We start from the raw sequence: 22,064 nt of genomic DNA, 5'->3' as shown, positions 1-22,064 counted from the left end.
ATGCGTCAATGTACATGTAAAAACCAGAACCTATAATACAAACTTAAATTATTCTAAATTTTTCCATAGGATTACTTCTAATTGTCAAAGATTCATTAAAGAATCGTAAATATCAATTTTACTTGCTCGAGCACGTATAACATAGGTTACGGCCAAAACCCGAAGTTGGCCAATACGCGTAGGCCGTAACATATATATTTAACAGAACGTGTAGCAGTTTTGTACGGTTCAGTTTCACTAGCTACACTTGTGTTTACTATCGTCAAATATTAACTTTAAGCTAAGCAACTAACCATTATTTTGTGTATGATCATACAGTGATCGTGTACCAGCACTGGGAAGGCTGCCTTTAGAACGAGTCCAATCAAAGAAATCAATATTCTTCAGTTGGCTCCAACCGCAAGTATCGCTATCAAAATTGCAATGAGTGTAATAAACTGGAGAGACTGTTAAAAAGAGAATCATTTCGTTAGTCGTTTTCGTAACTGATGAAAAAGAAATTCTTTTCATTTATTGGAATATAATTTCGTTTAGATAGATTGAGTACCGGTAAATATGTAATAACTGAAATATAAATTCGTTCCTAGTTTTAATTTAATTAATAGTAAGGTAAGGTACCTTACTGCTTGAGCTAGCGGATTGATGGAGCCAAGCAAGGTACTACTACGAAGAAACTTAGAGATTGTATTTATTATGAAATATCTACCCCTTGAGACAGTAAAGATGGAATGTGGGACACGAACTAATCTGAAAAAATTAATCTTTGACGAACACGTACCAGAGAAGCTATAAACGGATGAAATATTAAATTGGCACCGTTTCTCACGATATTGTTGACATCTGTTGCTTTCATGAACTCCTTCAACAATAATGCTGGCAGAAAGTGTTATCATTGATATAAACCATAGCATGACTATTTTTCGTGATGAGCTGCCCATCACGTACTCCATAGATTTACCAAGTGATCGTTTAAATTACGAATTCTAAATTGGCAGTCCAGTTGATCGTCAACATTGATCCAATTAGTAAGTGTTTGATCACCATGGCACACCTAATGTCTGAGTCGGATCATTCTATTGCAGACAGTTTCACGTTTTTTCAACTTAACAGGTAGCAAGTCTACCTAAGGACTGCGCCAAAGCTATAATTATATGATAAGTAGTGTTCTTACAAAGACTACTTCAGTACTTGCTGATTCGTCATACCATCGAAATATCAACAGATGAATATCGAATCATACAGTATAAGCGTGAATTGATTATATAAATTATATACTATCCATTACACATACACTCTTTGTGAAACATATTGTTAATGTACTGTACTGCGTTATTATTATCCCGAACGGAGTCTGAGACAACCAATATACGGGCATAGCAGTAACTAATTTTTATGTAATAAACAGTGTTAGAATGTGCTTATAAACCTGTTTCAGTAGTACATAGTTATGTGTCGGAAATGCGATGGTACAAATTAATGGACAATGTAGCTGTAGGAACTGGGAGGAGTTATTTTACTGAATAAAGAATGCTGTATTATTACTTAAGACAAGGAAGTGAAATAATATAATGGCTGCTAAACTATATATCCTGACGACAATTATTTTCAATGCATAAATTAAGCGATTGTCATAGGATAGAGAAGTAAGAAATTACGACTATTCCATGTCAGCACTATATTTATATGGAACAGTATTAGCTGGGAATAGATATTTCTAAAATATGCGATTTCTGCTCCTTAAGTGCAGTAATATTTCTTGCAAGTATTTGGCTTATATTAAACTGGTTTAATTGGTTTACAAGAACTAGCCGCATAACGTTCTACTGTGTCTCCCTAACATATTTGCAATTGTCAGCTAATATGCTCCTACTGTATACTTAATATCGCAAAATGACATACGTGGATGTGCATGCATTTGATTTCTGATATTTTTTCGCGATTGCTTTCCTTTCTTCTATATGGAACTACCTTAAGTGACATAAATTTTCGTAGCAACAGTGCCTCATTTACAAAAGAACTATTAACCACCGTACTTTAGATATTCCTGTACAAACTTCTACTGTAAATGATTTTCGTATTTCTTACAAGTGCTAGGCCTTTATACTGTACATAGAATTTGTTCTTTTAACATAGATAGATTCTTATACAGCATGATTATTATGTACCTCTAATATGTCAATTTATAACGACCTGTTATAACACACTAAATTAATTGCGTGCATTATCGTAGATATCTAATATTTGTTTATATTCTTTATGTCATGACTCTAACATTTTCGCAATTGCATTTAAGGTTATGCAAGTGAAACTGTAAATTGGCTTACAGAAATATTATTTTATAACCGGCGAATAAATGTCATAAACTTTTTAAAGGATTTAAACTTTAGTATCTTCTATAGATAAGAAAGCGATAAATTTATTATTGATTTATGATTATAATATCTTGTAGACCGTAAAGTTTATCATATGGTGATCCTAGATAGAGAAAAGCGATAATATGGTAATGTTAATTTATATTCAATAATTTCTACTACAAGCCACAATTTATTCATAAAATGTAATTAGTTAAATAGATTTCATAAAATAGCCATGTACTGCAGACTACGCTTGTAGCCTAAAGGTAAGATATCAAGGTCAGTAGTTAGAAAAACTAGTGTTAATAGTAATTTTTGGTAGTTATGGCACAGTTGAGTTGTCGTCAGAAACGAATGAGTTAATGGTAGTAAACTCATGGCTTCATATTACTGTATTAAATTTATATTTAACATGGTTATTCATATAAAATATCGATGTATTGGCTACTATTACTGGTATTTTATGAATTAATGCACAAAATTATCATGTAATAGTGCTGATACTATGGAAGCGTTACTCTAGTCTAGTTCAGTAGATAATTAAGTTGAAATTTTACAGTCAAGTTATAATCATTTATTATTCATTAAAAAGTCCGTAAGTACTATAAAGCACAATGATTGCTTATAAAAATGTATTAATATCATCCTAATATGAGAACATATATACATGCCATACAAATATTCATAAGCAAGTGAAATATTTCATATTCGCACGCTCAATTAGGTAATGCAGTTTTTAACTTATTTCTCAGTTTTAAGCATTGAGAATATTAACATATCTAGGATTCTAATAACGAACTAAATGATAGTAGTAATACTAGCGTTAGAACAATATTAGACATAACCAGTATTGAAATTCTATTTTTCTATTCGTTGTAGCACTATATCGCTCATTCCTAAAGATCGAATCCATAGTGCTTTATATATCTGATTGATTAGATAAATGATGAATCATCATAGGATGGTGGAGGCGGCAATTTTGCTAAAAGAAAAATTCAATAACGTCAGGAGTTTAGAGTTTTTGTTAAGATGGATTCCGGAATAATCGCTTTCTTATTATCAATACCTGCAGGATTTGCATATTGTGTCTGAGCACTCGAGTTCATTGGATAATTGGAATCATTATTTTGCGAATTTCCACTAGCTGTAGCAATTCCTGATTAAGTAAAGTAAATAATTTAATCAATCGCAATTATATCAGTGGCCAATAATATTTTGTTTCACATATCTATGATATTTTACCTGAGGCCGAAGTTTGGGATGTATTTGGATCGCCTACAAAGATTATAACAGTTTAGATTATAAGGTTAACTATCTTTTAAGACAAGTAACATTTTCATCTATGGGTAACATCATATACAAAGGAATAGATAAAGAAATAATATATTATAAAGATTTTACCTGTATTTTGGTCGCTCACTACGGATGGATAGCCTGAGTTTTTCAAATAAGAGAAGTAAAATTGTCTTAGTTAAATTTCATATTTTAATTGATGCAATAGTATAGTAAGGTCAGGACCTATATGATTACTTTACATAATAATTAAAATTATAGTATTTGTTAGCATAAATTGGTTACCACCTAGTTAAAGAATATTGATTCTTGAATATTTTTACTAGACTTTATAGTGCAATAAAGATTTCCTTACTGTAATAACTATAAATTTAAAGTTTCATTTTAGAAAGTTAGGTTATGCGTACTTGGTGGCGGTACCGGAGAGCTAAAATTCATCGGATCATGAGCTGAACTACTATCATCTGATGTTAGCCTAGTTATTCCACTAGAAGATAGATTGTTTCTACGCGATCTGCTCGTAGCTGAACGAGAAACATTTCTAGCAGCGCGATTTCGTCTCCTCTTTGCAGCGTAAGAGAATATCGCATATACTATTAATGCTCCAAAGCCTACGCTGCAGCCAATTACTATACGGGCTACAGTACTTGAAGATAGACCTGAACCTAAAATTGATTATACCATTTACTTAATCAGAAGCCCTTGTTAATGAAATATTTTTAATCGATGTAAAGACATTGCAAGTAATTTACCGGACTCGTCATCTACGCCATGCACATAAAGATTATCTAGCCCTATAGCACCCACTGATGAACTTCCAGGCGTACTTTTTGACTGGCAGACGATTTCAATCTATTTTAAGATTTAGGATAATACAATATTGCAAGTGTTTTCAAAGATACGTATTGAACTAGTTTGTTATTGCTGTATTCTAATGTACGTTATGCATTTTGTTTATTTTCAGAACGTAAGTCGTAATCGACTTTCGACTAGTTTTAAAATCATGTTTTTTCATAGCGTAGCAATGTACGCATATTTACTTTAAATGATGAGTCGCGGCTTGGATAGAAGTAACTTGACCGTGAATAATACCAACGGTATAGACTTCGTTGTGGTACATAGAATGTGTATACGCTGTAAGTATACACAGATCCCTTGTATCCGTATCTTGTCGTTATTTTGTCAAAGTCATTACTCGTTAAATAATAGTAATACGAAACCTGAAAAAAGTTCGTACAGAAAGTAAGTTAGATTTATCTTCATTAGGAATAGGAGTACGACCATAGCGCTGACATAGCAAGGTCTTACATAAACTGCAGATTGTTTTCGTTGAAAATACGGGCTAGTTAGTACAGCTTTTATTGGTTTTGTGTAGCCTGCTGGCTTTATAAATTGTATATAAAATTCATCTATCAAAGATCATGATAATCGCATTAGTCGCTTCGTAATTGGATAATCAGATACTAGCTGGATACATCATTAATAAATAAATAGATCTTACATTTATCCAATTGAGTATATTTTCGGTAAGAACCATACCATATCCATGTTGGATTTCCATTGGCTTTCCATCCACATTGTCCATGAAGAAATTCACAGTTTGAAGGCTTGTTTGAGGTTGCTGTAACCGTAGAAAACCGTTAGATATTGGAATAAGAGCACACCTTTATAATTCCTCGTATATTGCATCGTGATTTTATGATAACAAGAAACATTTTGGACTTTATCGCAAGCTAGTACTAACTGTAAGATTTTTGTGCAGGTCTGCATGAAACAGCGAACATATCATTATAGTTGCAAGTATTGGAGGTTGTTGGTTCCGTTACTTGGCAATATTCGATTGAATTTTCGTAGCCTTTGCAATTGATGGAGTTAATCAACGTTGATTGTGTCGCAGTGCTGTCGACGTTAACTGAAATTGGGTGATTAAAAATTGACGAGTTAACCATAGCAGTATATCTTTATCGGCTTTTCCATGTGTATTTATACAATATTTTCTCACTTACTGTAATAAGAATACGCGCCAAGGTAACCCATCTGTCGACAAGCAACATCAGCATCGTTGATATCCCGTGATCGAGGACAGATGACCCCATGCCGGTACCCATTTTCGCTGGTACTGGCGTAGATAATACCAGTCGTTGTGTTTTTTCTATTTATCAAACTTAAATCGTATGACTTTCTAGGAATTGTTGATGGCGATACTGTAGCTATTGGATAGAATACAACATTGGTCATTGATTTTACGCATAGAATATCAAGTTACTTATTCAAAGAGCTAATGACAAAGGCGAAAAAGAGGTACTGCTCTCTATACAAATAAATCATTAATTTTCATAGTTTTGTGTATGGCTAATAAATTGCGGTGTTGTCCTGTATCAATGCGTCACCATTTTATATCACTTGCAGCTTATAACTCGTTAGACATTAAGATAACTTAAACAATCAATGTCAGTAAATAATTACTAAGCGATGATTGTTAATGTTTCATGAATTAATGAAACATAAAAAACAGTATCACCGCCATTTTATCATACATGACCTGTATCACTAACTAGATCTACAAATTTTTCATAATTTACTAGCGGAATCTCAATCCTATTTCTTTTGCATTTAAACTCGTATCTTAGAAAGTAACAATATCAAAGTAGAAATCTTATTGGTCATAATGTGATAGGCTACCTGTTTTAGACCGGCAAATAAGCCAAGTATCAAGATCAGTTGAACAGGAGCTACCCCATGGATTGAAATCACAGTTTTGTATAGTTGACATAGAGGGGTCGCAGTTGATATTGGAGGCGTTTATCCAAACTAGTCCGCTGCTCTTCCTTCCACTATCTGTGTAAATAAATACCAGCAAAAATAAAATTTGGGTTACGATGTAGTATGCGAGTTTCTTCAATTTTAATGTAATACAGTTTCAGCGAACTTTCTATGCCCTATGGCGATTGAATGTGCCTACAGTGTATAGGTTATAGAATCGCTTTTCGCCGCTATAAAACGTACATGTCGAAATTCCAGAGTTTGCAAAACCGAAGCTTTGGCACATTAATTCGACTTTTAAATCTGTTAAACCTTCATTACAGATAGTGCCCCATTGACCATCATGATATACGACCACTCGACCTAAATAAGGTATTACTCGTGCATTGGCTACGAATGCCATGGGAACCCGACCTTAAAACAAAAATTAATCTTATAACAAGTCCGTGACAACTATCATTGTAAAGTAGTGCGAGCAATAATTGTTGTAATAGTGATTGCCATATGAGATAAGAAGTTTAAAATGAGCGAATGGACATATTTCATCGGATGTAAAAATATTGAAATATTACTTTCGCAAGTCTATATTAACTTTAAGTGAATAACTCATGCACTAACTTCCAAGGGGATAGGTTGAACCAGAAATCGGAAGACGAATACATTTTTCTACATTGCAGTATTTCCATTGGCCTGTGGTCGAGTTGGTATAGCACCAAGGCCGATTTCGAACCATTCCGATAGGGTTACGGCAGTAATTTTTAACAAAATTATTTCCAGTTTGATTATTAAAGGTAGTATTGAATAGACTCCAAGGTTCACACGAGAGTCCCCCAACAGCTGTCCTAATCGTTCCATGATAAAATTCGCCATTACCAGTATAGCAAGACCTTTCTGTGAAGTGATTGCAGCATTGAAAATTGAAAAATTAACGCGTGGCTATTTGTTGCGAAGCTAAAGTATCCACCAAAATAACCTATGACTACCGTCGCTCACCGATAGGAGTAACAGAAACATCATCAATAGCGATATCGCTAGAGTATGTAGAGCCAATAACTCCACGAAATAAGATCTATTAAATAATGTCAATATTATTATTCAACAAGTGAGTCATCTTACTATAGGCATATTATCGGTAATATCGAATATGTATCAGCTTGTAGAGAGAGTAATATATCGGCTTCCAAAATAATTTCAAGTATACAATTTCATTACGTAATTAAGTGAGAAAATCTATACATGAAAACTGGCTCTAATCAAGATACTGATCATATTGGTACTGTCAGTTGTAGATACTCTAGCATTATCTTCTATTCGTATTTGCAATCGGTTGGTTAATACTCACTCGGTAAGTGCTATATTTCGGTTTAAATGGAATAACAGCTAATATCCAAGCTTGTCTAGAAACTAGTGTCATATTCTTTATTAATATAGGGGCGCTCTCATATCGCGGATACATCACGTAGATACTAAGTTCGGCCAAGTTGTCACCGTAAGCGTAGTAGTAAAATGATACCTACATAAATTAATTAACAAAAATAATATTTTAGAAAATTTCACGAACTGGCCTTCCGATACATCTTAACCGTAAATTATGCCTAATTTCGATCTTGAACGACAGAAAAATGAGACATTTACTGCCGTCTAAGTCGATCCTAACTTGATTTATTAATGATTTCCTACCTGGACACTAGAGCCAAAAGCTGATAACAACAATGGAGGGCTAATTAAATCGGCGTATTGGCCATGTTTATTCTGTGTTGCTTCAATATACATGTAATAGCCAGAGCCTGTGTTAAAAGTAATCAAGGAAAAGCATTGTTTTAAAGTTAAAATAGGTAAGAAACTTATTTTAAGTCATTTATTAAATCAGTTAATGCTTGAAAGTATGTCGATTATTTTCACATGATAGAATAAGATAGGTACCTACTACGTTGCACTATTAATGGCAGCTCGCACTTACTGTTGCCTTGAGTATGATCATGATTAGGTCCTGTAGTAGAACTAGGAGTGCGTGTATTGAGACGTGTCCAATCAAAGAAATCAATGTTTTGTAATTGATTCCAGCCACAAGTACCATTATCAAAGCTGCAGTGAGAATAGTAAACCGGTGGAACTAGTAAAATACAATTTCGATGTTAGAAATCTTTGAATAATGCACTTAACCTACAGTTAAAATACACGTATTATCCTATTGTACAACTATAAATGAGATTTTTTAAATCCGATTTAAGAGTAAATAATAGTAAATTATTGGTAACATATGTATTTTATCGTACAAGAACCCTAACATTACTGTCATTTTTAATGGACTATCTATGTTCTACTATTAGTTTACAATAGAGTGAAAGGCTCCAATTATGCAATAATTAGTACGATTGCGTTCTACAGCAAGCCTGGGGAATTTTGTTGTATTCCGTTTTAGCCTGCATACCTGTAAAGTTATAGACTGATGTAACATTAAAGCCCGATCTTTTAAAACGACGTATTGGGTGCAAATTCGTATCGCCATCTTGATTCCCATTGATACTTGATGTAAGAAGTAGGAAGGATAGTAGTAACATCATTATCATGTCTTGACGGAAGTCAATCATGTTGCAGTGTTTGGCTTTTTGACCTAGCTATACAATAACTATTCCTACAGTAATCTAGTGCAACTGCAATGTAAGATAAAAGATAACCCTGACTATTCTATTATTTATATCGATGCTACTGTCTATTACAATAGTTGAACACTTTTAGATAAGCCACTACTACTTCAAAATCAAGATAAATCGATTAACTTAAACTACCACTAGATGGTTATTAAACGAAATCGATATCCAGTCAAGAATGAAATTATTTACAAGGTTGTCAAATTCTCTTTCAACGTTATACCCATCGACAGTAGAGCACTTTGTCTGGTCGATATCAAGTACATCGCCTTATATAGCTTTGAGGGGGCATGGCATTGCCGTTAACAAGATGATCATCAGCTAGCCATAGTAAACTTCATGATCATATTGTAATTATGATTTCAATAGAAAGAGTTTTGTTGGACGTTTAATGATGATTATCGATATATCAGGCTTAGCGCTTACTATCTCCTGTCTGCAACACTCTAGTACCCTATCCACATCATTGCAGGCCGCAGCAAAAGGATGTTTACATAATGAGTGACGTAAAACGAGTACCACCATACTATGGTAGACTGTGTAGTGTGTAGTACAGTCATTAAATGAGTGTACAGTATAGGCACAACGCCTCACTCGAAACAGGGTATGTAAAACACATGGTAACAATCGAAACTACGGTCGTTATCAGGCACTAGGGCGGTTTGCCTTGGATCTGTGATGAATAACAATACGTTACCGTTACCGTGCCGTACCGTACCGTCCACTGGAATCCTATTGTATGGCGATTGTCGAAACAATAGGCACAATTTAAAAATAGATTTTTGAACTATTCATTAGTGTATTAGAATAGCAAATTTCAACATTTTATTTTGCCCTTTTTCATCCTTTATCATCAATCATTGGATATGAACTCTTCGTCGCAGGGCTATATTTTGTGCATCTTATAGCAACTGCTTTAATCATTCTGTAATCTTTGACCTCAAGCATTCTAAACTAGTCGAAGTACAGTACAGTACTGTAAAAGGGAGCGGACTTCAACTTTCTAGAGGAAAGTACTATTGCTGTCGCGCCAATAATGACGTCATGGTCAACCAAGCTTCAAACTGGCGCATGAGTGCAATGCAGAGCTCATAAAGCTCTGGCTGAATTTGCATCTTTTTAGACAGTAGTAAAGTTTCTATTCGACGAGCTCATAAAGTTCTGGATGAATTTGCATCATTTTAGACAGTAGAAAAGTTTCTATTCGAAGCTAATTAGAATCAGGGACTTTCCTCTTTGTCGTAACATCGCCTGTCCTGTAAACTACTGCTTGTTACCTTGTAGTGTACGCGCCATAGAACGTGGGGAATCCTAGATATCGTACAATACTATTTACGGCTTATCTACATCATATCTACTGTATAATGTACTAGATTAAGATCGCATGCTAGAAATGTTCACGTACTGTTAGGATATGATACTATAGTTACGTTCGTACTAGAACTGATTTGTTGTCACATTTCTTATGTCTCGTTAACGTGTGTATGATATCGTGCTTGGCTTGGGCTTCCAAATAAAGTAGGCTAAAGGAAAGGAAAGCTCAAAAATCTCAGATTCTTGATCTCGTTACACTGTTATAATCTATAACTCGTACATTGGACAATATAACCTTCATGATTTATATCGTAAAATTACAGAGAAATACTCTGTTCCATAGAAGTGTAATCATTAAAATAGCTGTTCATGGATTGAAGAGATAGAGTGTATATATATTATATACATGCCTTACAGAAAATTGATAAAGGTATTAATTCTTAAAGATAACTCGTTTATACGTAGAATAGACGCTAAAGTTAAAAATAATAATCATCGTCAGGAATACAGATGTTGCAGAATTACTCTGTTATTGCCTTTCGTCAATAATTGTAATTTAAAGTTAAATGTCCATAATCAATACGATATGGTGCGGTATTGATATTATTTGTTTTCAAAAATTTGTTTCATATTCTGCCTTGTAAGAAGACTGCTTTCATTTGTAAAATACTTCAATATTATATGCTAAATTATAATTACAGTCAGCTCAATAGCCTAAAAGATATTCACACCATATTTGTTGGAGAGAGTGTAATAAAAGTGTCTCTTAATAACTATCTTAGTCAAATGCTGTTTTCTAAATGGCTTTTATTACAAGGTTTTAGGAAAAGTAGAGCAATAATGAATTACGACAAGAATCTAGTCTAAAATCGAAAGTATTCCCAACTCAAAGCGAAGTCAAGTCTCTTCTCCCTCGTGAGCTCATCCCTGTAATTCTTATATAAATTTCGTTAAATCCATTCATGGCAACTTGATTCATCTACAATCAGGCATGTGTCATCAAACAAAATACTTTTCTCAAATAGGATATCATTATTTTCTACAATCGAAATCATTCTACTTAAGATGTCGCTGTACTCTCCTATTATCGTGTAGCCCCTTTCTCCGAAGGGCATCTTAACAACTACAGTGTTTCTAGCCACATAAATCTTGTATCATATTTAGTCAACTGGCTAATATTAGTCATCAACAATTTCTAATGTAGTAGTTAGCAATCATCTAATATTAGCTTCACGATTATAATATCTATTTAGAGTAACCTAACTATATCAAATATAGCTATCCTTATAATCAAATACGGGTGCATCACTACAGAGAAATAACCACTTGATAAGTAAGGATATGCACAGTAGAATTTGATTTAATATAGTTTCATCGGAATGGACTCTGATAAAATTGTTATCCATTGGATTATATAATTTTAAAGTTAATATGGGTAAAAATGGAATCTGTAGAGATTGGCCAGTCTTTGAGAAAATTTTCAAGTTCTATTTAAGTGCTGTAACTAACTTTTTGCTTTTAAGGTATCGCTTCAAGCTCGTTCACTATTGTACTGCATACAACAGCCATAAAGATTAGTAAATCCAACATAGTGCATACTAATGTCACAAAATGGTATAATCGTAAATAAATATGATCATGTTCGTTCCATTTTGTCTTGGTAGTATACTCGGCTGTAAATAGATTGATAGAGATAGCCGAGACAACAGACAGTAGATGTTATTACAGGCTATAGCTTTAAAGTCTCACACCCTACTATACCTGTTTATGATTCTTTCGTGTAGGTGCATTTAAAATGCTCTATTAAATTGCTTTAGCATAATTTTAAGTAGTAAACATTCTTAAAGTGATTCATAATAGTAATGTAAATACAGCCAAAACTGTAATAATGTATTAGAAGGTATTTGTGCTGAATTCAATTAATCATAAAATTGCGTTATTATAACATTTCAACGGTTTAGTATAGTGAATTTTGCAGCATATAACTCCGTGTTTTATTGTCCTATTCGGCATAAAAATTTTTGCAATAGTTATTGGACAAAATTGAGAATCGTATGTATGAAAATATCATAAATCGAGCGTTCGTAGATTATTGCTAGCGATCAACATACTATTATTTCAGATAAAGATATCTTTAGTTTCATATGAACATAAAAATATTTAATGAATAGGAAAATGTCTTAAAAGTATAACTTTAATAACAAGATATTGATTGTAGCATAGATTTTTATATACAGTATATTCTATTATGAGTAGAAATCTCTCTTGTACTGTAGTATTACCCCATATTTGCATGATCGATATACAGCGTAATATTTACAAAGTCGAATTCTATTTATTCTCTAATCCAATTATACCGCAGAAAACTCCTAACATAAAAGTAAGTGATACTTATTACTCATCTGCATTTGAACAATTTTCTCCTACTGTACTTTTTACGTTATAAAAACACCTCAGTGCATCGATTTCGTTTGTTAATTCTGCTGATTATACGCTAAGCTTGTATGTTTTATATTCTACTCTGCTATAAGTATTCGATCAGTTCACGTCGTTATTGACGCTAGATGCTAGCATGATTTTCCTCCTCGCACTAGTGCCAACAAAGACTGCTAACTTGACAAAAAATGCTCTTGTAATTTTGCGCGATAATGACTGACACAATCTTCCGAAGTATCACTTTTGATAATAATTTTCTTGTTGCAATAGTTACAATCAGTTACGTTCGATTACTGCACTGTTGTGTCTCGTGCTCATTGTTTTGTTGTTGCATGGCTATTTCATAATTTGGTGGTGGATCGGTAAAGGATACTGTAACTATTAGAATATGATAACGAAAATAATATTAATATTTACCAAGACAAACAATATTTAAAATTAAACAATTCTTTCTCATTTTATTACATTAAACAGAAATGTAATGTCTTAATAGATGATTGCTATGAAAGCCAGTAACATACCGGTTGAGGTCATTGGGAATGGCATAACAGGATTGACGTTACAGTTAACTGAATGAGGTAGCTCACTACTATGGAAGCAAGTATTGGAACCAAATTGATTGACTCGATTGCCAGAATTAGAAATCCCACAGGGTGCTGGGTAAATCACTCCTTAATAAATTAAAAGTATATATTACATAAATTGTTTAGTCCAATGTTTTAAACAGTTTTAATTATGGGGTTATCTATCGTAAGTATCAAGTTATTGGTGGAAAAGTTGTCGTAAATGGAGCGAAAGATGCACGGTTTATCTAGTATTTGCGATGACTTAAAGTCAGAACAGACTATTTTACATGTGCAGATACAACATGCAAAGGAATATATCAAACAATTAGGTATAGTTACGGGTATAAGGTAATTCTAAGATAAATAGCATATTTAACCTAATACATTATAAAGCGAACGTCACAGATAAGAGCCATTGATAACTCAGCACTAATAAAAGTATATGCAAACTTCAAATGCAAATAAATTATTCAATTTTACCTGATGATTGGGCGGCTGAAGTTACAGGAGTAGAAGCCGAATTAATAACTCTTTTACTTATAGTCGTGGATGCTAAGTTATTCGTTGCTGTTGTATCAATTCGACTATTTGATGGTTCACTATTAATAATCCTGGTTGTTTGTCTTTGTATATTCGAAGGAGTAACCACAGTATTTACCGATTGCCTTTGCTGAGATCTTTTATAAACGTATAAAATTATAAATATAATAATTATGATACCAATTGCACAACCTACTGCAATACCAGGGATATTGAGGAAACGTCCTAAATAGATAGAGGTGATGAGAATCACTGCAAATATTAAAACTGGATATAGATGCAGCTATGTCTATCTTCTTGCGAAAATAATTTCGTATATCTTGCTGTTTCACTTTATACTAACCATGTTTAGAATTTTCATCTTGAAAATTTATTCTCCTAATTCCTATAGCCGAAGCAACTGATCCCGTAGAAGTGCTGACTGATCTGCACATGATTTTTATCTAATGATTTAAAATAAATTTTTACAGTTAAATTGAATAAAGTAGCCATATGCTTAAGTAAATCTTGATGTGCAAAAACGAAGTGAATTAATTATGATAATCTTTTGGAATCAGAGGATAAATTATATTATATATAAGCTACTGTAACTAATAGTTTATATCACTACACCTAAAATTGTTTAGCTATTTTAAGATCACATGCAGGATAAATTACCTGTGTACAAGTGTTGTGAATATAAATAACTTATGTACTCATTTATATATTATGCAATCTATAGACAGTTATCTTATCTTGAATTGGGTAAATAACTTCGTGAAACTTACTGTGAAACTTTCATCGGTATCAATCTTGTCAGTCGAAGCGATAGTCCAAGTTGATACCGTTGTATCTATACGGTGTTGATATATAATATTTTCCTTTCCGCTACTTAGCTTGTAACTAATTTCCAGATAGTCAAAGGCTGTACCAGTAACAATGTAATCGAAGGTTATCTATGGAAATAATTAATCAATTCATTTTTCGTAACAGTGACATTGGATTTCATCAACGATATTTACTGATGAGGTCTAAATATAATCTATTTCATTACATATTGTTCTGAAGATTCTTCGGTGAATAATGGACTAGTCAACAAAGCTGAGATAGGAGCAGAGCCACTAGAAGGCCTATAAACATATAAAAAGGGTATATCTAAAAAGAAAACGGAAAGATATTATTAAGCTTTTTGAATTATTAGGAATTATATTTTATTTTATCACGGAAGATTATAACTCCGCGGAAGTTTACTCTTAGCCATAATACCTATGCGTATTTTTGTGGATGGTATTCAATTGCTAAAATATTCAATTACGACTACGACTAACCGCTAGGAGTCGAAAAAGGGTTGAAATGTCCCACTTCGTTAGGGTACCAAATCCAAGTTACAGGTCCTATTGTTGTCCAACCGCAAAATCCGTTTTGAAAGGAACAATCTTCAGGCTCATTATAATTATCTGAATGGCAAAATCATATAGGTTAAATACTATATTAATACAATTTGATAATTTGAGTATAGCTTTAAGCTTAGAGTCAGTGATTTATCTGTATAAGATTTCATCACGCTAGAATGGCTTACTAGAGGAAGTAATATTATCGATTGCTTACCAGTTTTTGGACTCCCTGGCCTACACGATACAACGTTGATATTTGATGACTGGCAAATAGAGTTAGAGGTTGCTATAGTACATCCATCGATAGTTGGTTCATACCCATTACATCTTATATAGCTAATTTTTGCAGTTAGCCCTGAAGGTCTTGAAATTGCTGTCGCTGTTTAGAAAAGTTTAACTTATTAGCTTGATTATGCGGCTCAAGTTGGTACTTCATATTCATTATTACGCATAGTAGGTATCACGCCTTAACAAGTTTAGTATGTTTAGTACATAGAGAAATTCAAAAATTACTTACAATTGCAAGAATATGCCCCAACATAACCCAGCTGGCGACAAACGACATCTGCAGTATAAATATCCCAAGATGTGGAGCACATAATACCAGGCTGACCATTATAATTGACATCAATTCGGCCACTAGAATAATTATATCCTCCTCTAAGGAACAGCTGATATGAACTCGGAATCGCTGGTAGAAGAGGCGTTAGAAAGAAAATTAAAGTAAGAAAGCAATCAACACGGATAGTTGATGGAATTTTTTTTTCTGTTATGCATGGAATTTAAGATGTTTGCTTTGATATTAAGACAGAAGTTGTAACAATTTATCTCCTCTTCAAACTTTACTAACGTGGAAGTATGGGAGAAGGGCCGGAGCACATTAGCCAAAGATCATTAGTATGTCCGCAAGTGCTTCCCCATGGTCCCATAAAACAATGAATGAGGGAAGTTGCGTTTGATGAACACGAAATGCTGTTACTATCTAGCCACATAAACCCATGGTTATTATTAACGATTCCTAAAGAAAGCAAGCGAGTAAAAATAGGATTTTATTTTAACAATCTTACTAATCAATATATTTAGTAGGTCTTAGTGAAAAATATAATACGCGAATGTGGATGCGAATATCACAGTGAAATACTGCAATCTATCGGTTAAATTACTAATAATTAAGGATAAAATGCCACGATGCGATACAACCTACCATTCTGTGGAGAGCCTGAGTTTCCAAGACCAGCTTGCTGACAAAATAGACCCATAATTTGATTTGATAGTCCCGTTTTACAGATAGTACCCCATCTGCCGTTATGATAAATAACTACGCGACCCACGTTAAGATTACCATCGTCCAAATTAACTAATGCAACTGGATAGCGAACTACGTAGAGATGAAGATGTAAGAAATATAAGTATGCAAGTTAATGAAATATGATAAATTTCAATTTAAAATATTTTACCATGTGTTTATACTCACGTGTGATCAATAACAATTAATATATTTATCGTTAAGTCGTCGATAATAATAAAGTAAAGTAAGCTATATACAATGATTCGAAAGAGTTATATTTGTAAGCTATGCTGTATGTTTGGTTAACATAGATCTCGAGGATAATTTTCTTCATTTTAACTACTAGTGAAACTCAATTTAAATTTTCTCATAGTGCGTAATGTATTTTAATATCTATATTATTAGAGATGCAGCGTCCTTAACTGCAATTATTAGCTTTATTTCAATTATCTACCAGTATATCATAACATACCCCCTAAAGGGTACTCTGCTGTGCTGCTAGGTGGAGAAGCGCAAAGTTGTATATTGCAATATTCCCAAGAATGATGGGAAGAGATCGTATAGCACCATGGACCATTGCGCACTCCACCGGGATTTCGACAATAATTAGATATAAGATCGCTGTTAGAATAATTTGATGGAGTAAAAGGATGAGAATGAGGATACTGTGAACTCCATGATTGGCATGTTAAACCAGACTGGGTGGTAGAAGTTGACCCTCGATAGACATCATTATTCCGAGTATAGCACTGCTTCTCTATTTATGAGGTACCCAAAAAGTATGTCAAAATATAGTTGTATGACTTGATTGCTAAATAATCTTGTCGAACAACGAATGTTAGATAATATTGTTTTTATAATTTACCATTTGCAGAGACGAAGATATCATCGATGGCAATATCGCTTTTAAATGATGATCCGACGACTCCACGAATAATAACCTAGTTATACAGCATGGAAAATAAATGATCTCATATGAATTCCTGTAGATTTCGTATCGAAATATGATTTTATTTTATCTAGCATATTTGAAGTTAGACAATTTTATTCAAGTTATTAATATCATGCCATAGTCAAGCATTATTTATTTACTCATATTATTTATTTAATGATTATGTTCAAAGATAAATGCTGGTAAGTTACATTACTTACACGATATGGATTATGAAGTGGGCGAAATGTTGTAGAAAATGAGCGCCATGAATTAAGAGAATAGAAGCTAACATTCTTGATAGGATATATTGATTGCTTAATTCTTGGATACATTGCATATATCTGAAGTTTACCCAAACTTGAACCATATGCATGATAGTAAAATTTAATCTAAAGTCGAGCATTATAAAGAGGTATAATTGTTGATCAAATGTAAAATGATGATATTTAAATATTGATGCAAGCATTTCACAAAACGGACTGTAAAGGAGACAGTGATAGTAAATATTTACGGTTAGGTAAAGTATGCTATAAGTTAATTACACTATTTGAATTACAACATTCGTTGCGACTAATGCGGTACCTATTTTGCTATTATCTGGCGACACCAACTTATGTTATATATTCTATAAATCTCAATAATTAATCACTTTCTCTTTTCAAATTTAAGTAGTATTAATTTGAGTTAGTACGGGTAGTATTCTTACTTGGTTTATAAAATTAGTCAACATGCTAAGGTATTATACTAAATTAATCAAAATTTAGGATCTTTAAAGTATATATGCTATAGCATAAGATTTATAGGTATCTTGCTCATCATTGTTTCTATTGGTATAGCACGAATTAAACAAAAATATAGGTACCGTTTAATATGAAGAACAATATCAATTCTAATATTACCTGAATTCTTACTAATTGGCAATATACTTTTAACTCTATTTCCATATTACCTCGACTACTGAACTGTTAGAAGCCGTAGCTAGTGGAGGGCTCATTAAATCAGCATATTCACCAGGCTTTCTCGGCCATGATGATTCGGTATAAAGGTAGTAACCTAAAGCTATAGTTAGATCCAAGCAACAGTTAAGCATTGTTTATTACTATTAAATTCAGTTAAATGCTTTTAATAGATCTGAAGTTCAAACTCCTGCCTAATAATATCCTCAACATGTTATTCATTTATAGTTAGTAATCCATACAATTTTTAAGAGTATGGTCGTTGGTTGGTCCTGTACTTGAGCTTGTGGTAGAACCACTAATGCGAGTCCAATTAAAAAAATCGACTAAAGTTAACTGTGTCCATCCGCACAGATCAATGTCAAAGTTACAACTGGTAGTGTAGGCTGGATCTGAGAAAATTTGTATTCATATTAAAGACTTAGCAGGTAAATTTATTAGCATACGAGAGTAGCCTTTAACTTAGTCATTAATGTTATTTCTAGTCGGCATTGTAATTTGTAATTTACAGGTATCCTTAAATATAAGTAAAATAAAATTATGAACCTGTGAAATTGTATATTGAGGAGTAATAACTCGTATGGTCCGATCTTTCCTTACGGGAATATTTGCTTAGAGAATGACTGTTTTCGATCAGTTTTGATAGTCTTCGCCCTGCCAAACTTGAGGGTTTGCTACATTTGCCAATTATTTTGATTTGATTGGGGATGATCAAATTCTTCAATCTATCTAGATATTTGTCTTCGCAGGAAATGGCGTTTTTAATGATCCTGAGCATAGCGACATCAGAAAAAGTTTATGTGTTTAGAACGTTTTCAAAAACCTACACCGCTTGCGATATACTCGTACTAATATGTGGAGTAGTTAGCGTTCGATACGGCAATAGATCTACTCGATTTTATTGCCTTCTTGGAATTAAGACAATTTATTTCTAATCTGAAGTTATTATACAAGTTAAATAAAAATGTTGTTTACATATTAATTCCTTTTAACCTTTGCAGTATTGAAATAAAAGTTTCATTTTATACCGTGTACAGATCGTATGCGATCCAATAATATCATCCGTTTGGTATAATCTTGCACTATACTCGTAGGTGCATCCTGTATTGTTAATATTTCAACCTCGAATCATTTACGCAATTAAAATAATACAAAAATAGAGTGAAACATGTTGCTTATAAAGGGTATCATTTTATAGGTAATTCTAAGATTGGAAATAAAAAAAAACACGCAACAGAGATAAATGATTATTGTAGTACTATTTAGTATAATACACATATACTTTGAGTTATTACTACATTGTTTCAGTTCTATGCTAAAGGTGATCGTAATCTTATCGCTATTATATCGTTAATCTATTACTTTATCATCGTGATATCGCTTAGATAGAAACAGTGATAGGCGTTGGATTGTTAATTGGCAAAGAGATAAAGGTCTAATTTAGCCATTTAGGGATCTTAAAATACTTTTAATATGATTTCGTCGCAATACAGATCCAGTTGTAACCAAATTTATCGAAGAAATTACAATTGCTAATTGCTTTCCATTGAAACTCAGATAACTTGTAAATTTTAATAATTACTTACGCATAAAATGTAAAGATGAATGAGTGCTAGCGATCATTTCTAACTCTAACTTTAAGTCATTGAGGAGACTTAATACAAATATTGATAAATGATTGCAACGAAGTTGCTCTACTGCCTTACGATTATACTAGCACTTTGATTTTTAGATTGAAATACACTTACAAGGTAACGTTTATACTTTTACTCTACGTAAGAGTATTGTACATATAAGGATGGATATAAATAAGAGATTTCTTTATAACTCATGCAATCTACATTATATAACGCTTTGAACCTATTGATTCTATAAATTTCAGCATCTTATAGAACAGCTCCAAAAAAAATGTAAGATCTACAATTTCATTTTAGATATATAAGAGACCGTTACATGTTTTTTAGCTTTATCTTAAATATTAAAATGATCAATCTTCTGAAATTAAAGAAGTAGAATCATGGCATACCGTCGGCAGTAATAAACAAGTTTATATAGAATGTCACGGTAATTGGTGGTATTTGACATTACAGTTATTAAGATTTATCTAGTAGTTATTATTAGAAAGAGACATTTAAGGAGGAAAGTGAAAAGTGGAAAAGTTGATTTCTTTAAATTCTGGCCGAGTATAAGGCTCTGAGATGATGAAACTAGTAATAATAATTTTACGTAATTAGAAGTTAATGCCCTTAGAAGTAGAACGCCTACTCTAATACTATATGACCAAAAGTAAAGGAACGCTGAAGTGGAGAATATACTACATATATACCTAAAACTTTAAACAATCACTTGCTAATAAACACTAGTAAGATTGCTATAAAATAAGTGAATGGTAGTCTGCTCTTGATGTGAGCAAGTTTTGTTTCCCAATAAACAAAGTTGTATCAGAGATTGAGTAGATTAATTATTAGCGTCAATTTGCTTTATCAATAATAAATGATAATAATTACTTGGTACTTTTAATTTCAGTAATTTCTTACAATATGAATGAAAAATTTTAAATTGCCGCACTGGATCTGATTATGTACTATACTCCTTAAAAATTTTTTAATCATCAATAGGAATAATATATTATTTGACTACAGATTAAGCAATAAATTATGATTAGTGATTATTTTTGCTATTATTTTTAGGGATATGTAAGATTTTTAAACTTTGTGTAAATATGAATTAGCAGATTGGTGGCTAATTTCTAATTTCTAATGATGGCACAGTAATGCCACAAAAGTATGGTGTATCAGTAAGGATTAGCATGTACTATTAGTCAAAATAATACTTTATACATGTTTGTATTAAATTAATATTTTCAATCGATTAATCTATTGCTGTACTAAATTAATGTGTAATTGATAAACAAGATATAAAAATTAAATGAAATAAAACTGCTTACAGAAGTTTCGTCCATTTTGGCACAAAAAAGTCTCTCTCAGTAGGCAAATAATTACATGAAATTTCCTGATCTCTACATTTACAGGCGCTTGGACAATCATCTCTTACATCCTTAAACATTATTTTACTACCAGTAGCTAGTAAAGGAATTATAATCATGCCTAAATAAACGCGAACAATCATTTCTACATTCGATGCCATTTTTGTTATCGTTTACGATATGGCTATTTCCTTCAGTCTATCGATTTACTATCTCTTCCTAATTCACGTATTACTACTTCTATATATATCGGTAAAATTTGATTGATCAATTAGAATAAAAACGTTGATAACTATTATATATTGGTGCAAAGATTACATCTTTGACGTCATATGTACACAATATATTCACAAGGTGCTAAATTTGATCTTTACAATTGTGACAATCACGTGCCATGTCGACCACATTATAATTCTAATATCATTATGCCGATTACTATTCATTACACAATATAGTGCAGACTTTGTTATTTTGCATTATTGCAGAAATATTACGTTGCTTTTACATGTTACTTTACGGTTCTGTCTCATGATTAAGGAAGAGATAGTTAAATTTTGAGTATTCGCATAAATATGGTTAATAAAGCTTCTGTACGAATGATACATATCTA

General features: G+C 32.6%; 1 protein-coding gene across 1 annotated transcript in view; it reads right to left on the bottom strand.

Moving 5' to 3' along the window:
- TRIADDRAFT_10520 (uncharacterized protein) overlaps window positions 1-17,330 on the bottom strand; it is a gene marked incomplete at both ends in the record, with an annotated part of 29,244 nt that extends 11,914 nt beyond the window's left edge. Inside the window, 2 exons of the mRNA XM_002107885.1 lie at window positions 7,025-7,297; window positions 17,065-17,330. Coding sequence (XP_002107921.1) covers window positions 7,025-7,297; window positions 17,065-17,330 — 539 coding nt within the window. The remainder of the gene's footprint in view (window positions 1-7,024; window positions 7,298-17,064) is intronic.
- Window positions 17,331-22,064: the final 4,734 nt, after the last annotated feature.

This window comes from Trichoplax adhaerens, genomic scaffold (genome assembly GCF_000150275.1).
Source record: "Trichoplax adhaerens TRIADscaffold_1 genomic scaffold, whole genome shotgun sequence".
NCBI lineage: Eukaryota > Metazoa > Placozoa > Uniplacotomia > Trichoplacea > Trichoplacidae > Trichoplax > Trichoplax adhaerens.
The sequence above is the reverse complement of the archived record's forward strand: the minus strand, read 5'-3'. Positions and strand labels throughout refer to the sequence as shown.